At 42.3% G+C, this 8880-nt stretch overlaps 1 protein-coding gene across 1 annotated transcript; it reads right to left on the reverse strand.

Moving 5' to 3' along the window:
* Window positions 1-8267: 8267 nt before the first annotated feature.
* LOC108317856 (histone H2A-Bbd type 2/3-like) lies at window positions 8268-8633 on the reverse strand. Its single transcript, XM_017548559.2, has one exon. The coding sequence runs from the start codon at window positions 8613-8615 to the stop codon at window positions 8268-8270; it is 348 nt and encodes a 115-aa protein (XP_017404048.1). The 5' UTR covers window positions 8616-8633.
* Between the last annotated feature and the right edge of the window lie 247 nt (window positions 8634-8880).

Raw genomic sequence — 8880 nt, forward strand, 5'->3', positions numbered from 1 at the left:
TGTAGCCTTGACTTCCCAGGCTCAAGCAATCCTCCCACCTCAGCTTCCCAGATAACTGGGACTATAGATGTGCACCCCAAATTTTGCTTTGTAATAATTATTCCTTGATTAATCCGCTACTACAACTATTGCCAATCACTAATTCAACAAAAATTAGGTAATTATCTTGTTTTCATTATTATTTTTTAAATGTGTGTATAACTCATATTTATTTCAATGTTTAATATAAGAAGTGTTTGGGGTAAATTTTAACTTTTGTTTTAAGTTCAGGGGTACCTGTGCAAGTTTGTTCATAGGTAAACTTGTGTCATGTGGTTTGTTGTACAGATTATTTCATCACCCAGATATTAAGCCTAGTACCCATTATTTTTCCTGATCCTCTCCCTCCTTTCACTACCTACCCTCTGGTAGACCCCAGTGTGTTTTGTTCCCTTCTATGTGTCTGTAAGCTCTCATCATTTAGCTTCCACTTATAAGTGAGAACATGTGGTATTTGATTTTCTGTTCCTGTGTTAGTTTGCTAAGGATAATGGCCTCCAGCTCCATCCATATTCCTGCAAAGGGTATGATCTCATTCTTTTTTATGGCTGCATAGTACTACATGGCATAAAAGTACCACATTTTCTTTATCCCGTCTATCATTGATGAGCATTTGGGTTGATTCCATGTCTGCTATTCTTAATAGTGCTGCAATGAAAATACATGTGCATTTGTCTTTCTAATAGAATGATTTATATTCCTTTGGATATATACCCGGTAACGTGATTGCTGGGTGGTATGGTATTTCTGTCTTTAGGTCCTTGAGGAATCGCCACACTGTCTTCCACAATGGTTGAATTCATTTACACTCCCACCAACGGTGTATAAGCATTCTTTTTTGTCCACAGCCTTGCCAGCATCTGTTTCTTTTTTTTTTTTCTTGACTTTTTAATAATAGTAATTCTGGCTGGTGTGACATGGTATCACATTGTGGTTCTGACATGCATTTCTCTAATGATCAGTGTTATTAAGCATTTTTCATATGATTGTTGACTGTATGTATGTCTTTTTTTGAAAAGTGTCTAGGCCGGGTATGGTGGCTTATGCCTGTAACCCCAACACTTTGGGAGGCCAAGGCGGGTGGATCACCTGAGGTCAGGAGTTCGAGACCAGCCTGGCCAATATAGTGAAATCCTGTCTCTACTAAAATTACAAAAATTAGCTGGGCGTGGTGGCGGGCACCTGTAATTCCAGCTACTGGGGAGGCTGAGGCAGGAGAATCACTTGAACCTGGGAGGCAGAGGTTGCAGTGAGCTGAGATTGCGCCATTGCACTCCAGCCTGGATGACAAGAAAGAAACTCCATCACAAAAAAGAAAAAAAAGAAAAGTTTCTATTCATGTCCTTTGCCCACTTTTTAATGGGCTTGTGTTTTTCTTCTTGTAAATTTGCTTAAGTTCCTTTTGGATGCTGGATATTAAACCTTTGTCAAATGCATATTTTGCAAAAATTTTCTCCCATTCTGTAATTTGTGTCTTTACTCTGTTGATAGTTTCTTTCGCTATGCAGAAGCTCTTTAGTTTAATTAGATCCCGCTTGTCAATTTTTGCTTTTGTTGCAATTGCTTTTGGTGTCTTTGTCATGTCATCTTTGCCGGTGTCCATGTCCTGAATGGTATTGCCTAGGTTGTTTTCCAGGGTTTTTATAGTTTTGGATTTTACATTTAAGTCCATCTTTTTACATTTAATCCTTCTTGAGTTAACTTTTGTGTACGGTTTAAGGAAGGGGTCCAGTTTCAATCTTTTGCATATGGCTAGCCAATTCTCTCAGCACCATTTATTGAATAAGGAATCCTTTCCCCATTGCTTGTTTTTGTCAGGTTTGTCAAAGATCAGATAGCTGTAGTTGTGTGGCCTTATTTCTGGGTTCTCTATTCTGTTCCATTGGTTTATGTGTCTGTTTTTGTACCAATATTATACTGTTTCCGTTACTCTAGTCCTGTAGTATAGTTTGAAGCTGGGTAGTGTGATGCTTCCAGCTTTGTTCTTTTTGCTAAGGATTGCCTCGGCTACTTGGGCTCTTTTTGGGTTCCATATGAATTCTACTTTATTTACTTTATTTATTTATTTGAGGCAGAGTCTTGCTCTGTCACCCAGGCTGGAGTGCAGTGGTTTGATCTCGGCTCATTGCAACCTCTGCCTCCCAAGTTCAAGCGATTTCCCTGCCTCAGCCTCCCGAATAGCTGTGGACTACAGGCGCATGCCACCATGCCCAGCTAATTTTTGTATTTTTAGTAGAGATGGGGTTTCACCATGTTGGCCAGGATGGTCTCAAATCTCTTGACCTCATGATCCGTCTGCCTTGGCCTCCTAAAGTGCTGGGATTACAGGCATGAGTCGCCACACCTGGCCCTGTATTGAGGCTTTTTAACATAAAAGGATGTTGAATTTTATTGAAAGCGTTTTTTGGCATCTGTTGAGATAATCATGTGATTTTTGTCTTTAGTTCTGTTCATGTGATGAATCACATTTACTGATTTGCATGTATTGAACCAACCATCCCAGTGATAAAGCCCACCTGATCATGGTGGATAAGCTTTTTGATACGCTGTGGGATTTGGTTTGCCAGTATTTTGTTGAGGATTTTTTGCATCAATATTCATCATGGATATTGGACTGAAGTTGTTTTTTTTTTCTCTCTCTCTATCCTTTTTTTTTTTTCATCTTCACCAGGTTTTGGTATCAGGCTGATTCTGACTTTATAGAATGAGTTCAGGAGAAGTCCCTCCTCAATTTTTGGAATAGTTTCAGTAGTAATGATACCAGCTATTCTTTGTACATATGGTAGACTTCAGCTGCAAATCCATTTGGTCCTGGGCTTTGTTTGGTTGGTAGGCTATTTATTAATTACAGAACTCATTATAGGTCTGTTCAGGGATTCAGTTTCTTCCTGGTTCAGCCTAAGGAGGGTGTATCTGTCCAGGAATGTATCCATTTCTTTTAGCTTTTCTAGTTTATGTGCATAGAGGTTGTTCATAATATCCTCTGATGTTTGTTTGTATTTCCGTGGGGTCAGTGGTAAAATTCCCTTGTCATTTCTGATTGTGTTTATTTGAATCTTCCTTCTTTTCTTCTTTATTAGTCTAGCTAGTAGTCTATCTATTTTATTAAATTTTTCAAAAAGCCAGTTCCTGGATTTGTTGGTCTTTTGAATGGTTTTTCTTGTCTCAGTCTCCTCCAGTTCAACTCTAATTTTGGTTATTTCTTGTCTTCTGCTAGCTTTGGGATTTGTTTGCTCTTGATTATTTAGTTCTTTTAGTTGTGATGTCAGGTTGTTAACTGATCTTTCTCACTTTGAGATGTGGGCCTGTAATGATATAAATTTCCCCCTTAACACTGTCTTACCTGTGTCCCACAGATTCCAGTACATTGCATCTTTGTTCTCATTAGTTTCAAAGAACTTCTTGATTTCGCCTTAATTTCATTATTTACTCAAAAGTCCTTTAGGAGCAGGTTATTCAATTTCCATGTAATTATATGGTTTTGAGTGAATTTCTTACTCTTTATTTCTAATTTAATTGTGCTGTGGTCCAACAGATTGTTATGATTTCAGTTCTTTTGCATTTGCTGAGGAGTGTTTTACTTCCAATTATATGATCGATTTTAGTGTTTGTGCCATGTGGCATTGAGAAGAATGTGTATCCTGTTGTTTTTGGGTGGAGAGTTCTGTAGATATCTATCAGGTCATTTGCTCTAGAGCTGATTTTGGGTCCTGAATATCTTAGTCAATTTTATGTTTCGATGATCTGTCTAATATTGTCAGTGGGATATTAACATTTCCCACTATTATTGTGTGGGTATCTAAGTCTCTTTGACAGTCTCTCATAACTTGCTTTATGAATATGGGTGCTCCTGTTTTGGGTGCATATATATTTAGGATACTTACATCTTTGTAATGCCCTTCTTTGTCTTTTTGATCTTTCTTGATTAAAGTCTGTTTTTGTCAGAAACTAGGATTGCAACCCATGCTTTTTTGTTTTTTTTCATTTGCTTGGTCGATTTTTCTCCATCCCTTTATTTTGAGCCTATGTGTGTCTTTGCATGTGAGACTGGGTCTTTTGAAGACAGCATACCAATGGGTCGTCTTGGTCCTTTATCCACCTTGCCATTCTGTGTGTTTTACTTGAGGCATTTAACCCATTTACATTTAAGGTTAGTATTGATAAGTGTGAATTTTATCTGTCATCATGATGCTAGCTGGTTATTTTGCAGACTTGTTTATGTGGTTACTTTATACTGTCACTGGTCTGTGTACTTCAGTGTGTCTTCGTATTGGCTGGTATTGGTCTTCCCTTTCCATATTTTGTGCTTCCTTCAAAAACTCTTGTAAAACATGCCTGATGGAAAAAAATTCCCTCAGCATTTGCTTCTCTGAAAAGGATCTTATTTCTCCTTAGCTTATAAAGCTTACTTTGGCTGCACATGAAATTTTTGGTTGGAATTTCTTTTTTTAAAGAATGTTGAATACTGGCCCTCCAATCTTTCTGTATTGTCGGGTTTCAGCTGAGAAACTGAAAGTTTCCCATTGTTATTCTGATGGGCTTCACTTTGTAGGCAACCTGAACTTTCTCTCTAGCTGCCTTTAACATTTTGTTTTTTTCATTTTAACCTTGGAGAATCTGATGATTATGTGTCCTAGGGATGATCTTCTTGTGAAGTATCTTACTGGGGTTCTCTGCACTTCCTGAATTTTATTGTTGGCCTCTCTAGTCATGTTGGGGAAGTTTTCATGGAAAACGTCCTGAAATATGTTTTCCAAATTGTTTCCATTCTCCCCATCTCTTTCAGGAACATCATCAGTCATAGATTCAGTCTCTCTACATAATCCCATATTTCTTGGAGGTTTTGTTTATTCCTTTTCATTCCTTTTTCTCTGTTCTTTTCTGCCTGTCTTATTTCAAAAAGTCAGTCTTCAAGCTCTGAGAGTCTTTCCTCTGCTTGGTCTATTCTTCTATTAATACTCATGATTGTATAATGACATTCCTGTAGTATGTTTTTCAGGTCTATCAGGTCAGTTGTTTTTTTTTTTTTTTTTTTTTTTATTTTTTTTTTTGTTTTTTTTTTTTTTTTTTTTTTTTTTCTATACTGTCTATTTTGTCTGTCAGCTCCTGCATTGTTTTATCATGATTCTTAGCTTCCTTGCATTGGGTTTCAATGCATTCCTGTAGCTCAATGATCTTCACTTCATATCCATATTCTGAATTCTATTTTTGTCATTTCAACCGTCTCAGCCCAGTTCTGAGCCCATGCTGGAGAGGTGATGTGGTCATTTGGAGGACAAAAGGCTCTCTGGCTTTCTGAGTTTTCAGTGTTCTTGTGCTGATTCTTTGTCATCTTTCTGGACTTATCTACCTTCAATCTTTGAGGTTGCTGACATTTGAATGTTTTTTTTTCTTTTATCCTATGTGATGACCTTGAGGGTTTGATTGTGGTATAAGGTGGATTCAGCAGACTGACTTTGTTTCTGGGAGACTTTAAGGGTCCAGTGTTTAGCTCCCAACTCCTGGACTGTGTGCTGTAACTCTGGAGGACTTGTACGGGACTCTGACTTTGTTCTCTGGCTCCTAGAGGTTTGGAGTCCACTGCACTGGGTGGGGCTGAGGTGCAGCCGCTGCAGCTGAGTGCTAGTGGATAAAGGGGTGTCTGCCTTCTTGCAGGCATTCACCACAATGGTGGTGGCGACACAGCTGGTGAGGGGTTGGGGTGAGGCCCTCCTGGAGACCGTATGTGCTGTTGCACTGGAGGTGGTGTTGGCTTGGGGGCAGAGTACTGGCCAGCACAGGTCTGGGTGCCTTCTCTGTGCCCAGCAAGCAGGCATGATCATTCAGGGTGTGGGAGGATCCACTGTGTTCTGCACAGTGTTGGTGCAAGGGTGAGGTGCTGGCCAGCGCAGGGCTTGCTGGCTCTGTGCCAGTCAAGGGTCCATCTGCAATGGCAGTCAGTGAAGGGAGTGTGGGCATGGAATGCACTCCCACATGCTGGTGGGGCAAGTAAAGCAAAACCTGACCGTGCAGCCAGCAAAGTGGTGTGGGGAGTTGCTGAGGACCTGGGGAAAGCTGCAATATGGGGAGGGAGCATGTGGTCTGGTGCATGGCTATAGGGGCCACCTCACTGGAGCTCACTACCAGTCAGACACATTCCCCACAGCGCAGAAGCTATGTTGTGAATATCCAGGACACCCAAGACTGCCCTGCAAGCAGGTGTGCCAGGCTGGGGCCCCAGTAAAGGCCAGCAGACCAAAGGGTACTCAGGTCAGACCGAGCCTATCTGGTGCGCAAGACTGCTCTGCAGAGATCAGGTCAGGCCATTCCCCTAGAGCTAAAGTCTCTTATGGGAGCAAATTAAGGCTAGGGAGATGGGCCGTCATTGGCGGTCCTTCATTGTGGACGCTCCAGCACCATATCCCCTGGGCTCCACATCAGCTGGCTTGCTGCCCCACCACTTCTCTAAGCATCATTCCCTGCCATGTCATGTGTCTGCCATGGTTGAGGCGTTCCCTCCTGCCCAGGTTCCAGAGGCCCATGGAAGGAGTGGGTTGCTCCTTGCCAGTTCAACTCACCCATTCCCGGGAGCTGCTGTGGTTCAAAAATGAGTCCAGGTGTACCATAGCCCGGGCAGCATTCCCATCTTTCTCCTCCTTCAGCACTGGTTCTGTGTCTTCCCTCCATCCACTCTAGGTGTCTCTTCTCTGAAGAGCTGTCAAAAGCCTGCCAGCTGTCTCAGTCCCCCTGTGAGAGATGTTCCATTTGTCTGCCTCTGGTCGGCCCTCTTGCCATCTCTTTCTGAAATCCTGATGCTGTTTCTGTGACCAGAAATATGACCTAGGAACTTAACTCTTGTTTAGGTAAGTTACCTTACAGTAAAACTGGTTTTGTTATATGTCATCTCCCTTAGAATCAAAGCTTCCAAGAACCATTGACCGCATGAAGTGAGATCTTACTTCTACACATATTGAGCCTTCAAAAATCTTTTATTTTTATTCAATTTCTGAAGATACTGGAGGGATAATTATTGAGAGGGAGGTAAAGAGTAGTCTGTTAGCCAGATCCTCACCTTTCATACCACAGAGTAAATATATAATATCCAAAATCAGTACATCAAGAAATAACAGCATTGCTGAAAATTCAGAGTAGAGAAACACGTTGAAAACACCACAAAGATAAAAGCCCCCAAATCTAGAATGTGGGAACTTTCATGGCACAAATGACCTACTTAATTTTTGTAAATGACATGGGAATATGGCAGACGGGCAGTTTTATAGATTAGAAATTTAAGAAACAAATAAACATAATGCAATATGCTGGTTTTGTTTGGATCCTAATTCAAATAAAGAAAAGATAATTTGTGAGCAGTTGGGGAAATTAAAACACAGGTTGGGTACTGAATGCTAGTAAATAATCGTGAAAAAGATATTAGAATGATGTTTTCAAAATGTTCCTCATATACTCGAGACATATACTGAAGATTTCAGTGAAAAGATATGATGTCAGAGATTTGCTTTAAAACACTCCAAGTTGAGCCATACAAAAAAACTGTACTCATGAAGGATCACAGACCTAAATGTAAATATCTAAAACTATGGCTGGGCTCAGCGGCTCACACCTGTAATCCCAGCAGTTTGGGAGGCCTAGGCAGGTGGATCACTTGAGGTCAAGAGTTTGAGACCAGCCTGGCCAACATAGTGAAACCTCCCCGTCTCCACTAAAAATCCAAATAAGCCAGGCATGGTGGTGCGCACCTATAATCTCACCTACTTGGGAGGCAGAGGCAGGAAAATCGCTTGAATCCAGTGGGTGGAGGTTGCAATGAGCCGAGATTATGCCACTTCACTCCAAACTGGGTGAAAAAAACTGCGACAAAAAAAAAAAAAAAAAGGAGACAAGGTACCTGCCTCAGGAAATTTACAAGTCTAGTTGACTTGAAGAGGAGACTGACATTTGACTGTTAATTATGACTAAGACTCATAATTAACAAATGTTTCAATAACAACAAAAAACCACTGTATATGTAAAATCTCAAATTCTGTTTATTTTTTTTTCCCAATAAACACTTTATTGACAGAATTAATGAAGGCCCAAGACTTTAGGGCCGGTGGGGGCAGGGCGTTGGTGGTTTGGGGCAGAGGGGTGGTGGTTTTGGGGCGGGGGAGAGGTTTGGGGCTGGGGGTTTTGTGGCCAGGTGGGTGGATGAGCAGACGTGCCGGGTCCCAGGAGTCTGGCGTCGTCAGCAGCTAGTTCGGGCCGGGAGCCACTTGAGAGATGGTTGTTGTATGAAAGAGGGTGCTCAGCAGCCCGTTATTATGAACCGCCATGTCCAACAGCCGCGGAGTGATGATCCTCTCACCGTTGTTTTGGGCCTCCTTGACCGCCAGCTCCAGGATCTTGGTCGTCAGATACTCAATCACCGCAGCGAGGTAGACTGGCGCGTTGTGACTCAGGCACTGGGCGTAGTGGCTTTCCCGTAGACTGCGCTCCATGTGGCCAACCGAAAATAGAAGTTCCGCTCGGGCGGTGCGAGAGCGGGTATGCCCCCGGCGGCGGGCACCAGAGGACCCTCTGCGGCTCCTCCTCTCCGACATGCTGGCTATTGGGTGCCCTATCTCAGCTCGGCTTGCTCTAGCACAAGATGCCTCTCAAGATGACCGTTACGGAGTCCGGTACTGTGTATCCTAGCGACCAGGGCCAAGCCTCTCATTGGCTGGGGAGCCGAGTCCAATGGGCACGCACATCCTCGTGCCACCACATCATCACGTGGTAACGGCCTAGCACGCACGTGATGACAGCCTCACCAGGGACACGCCCATCAGGTGACCTCATCGATTTCCCTTTAACTGCCAGTAAGAG

The sequence above is a fragment of the Cebus imitator genome, unplaced genomic scaffold (assembly GCF_001604975.1).
Source record: "Cebus imitator isolate Cc_AM_T3 unplaced genomic scaffold, Cebus_imitator-1.0 Scaffold210, whole genome shotgun sequence".
Classification (NCBI taxonomy): Eukaryota; Metazoa; Chordata; class Mammalia; order Primates; family Cebidae; genus Cebus; species Cebus imitator.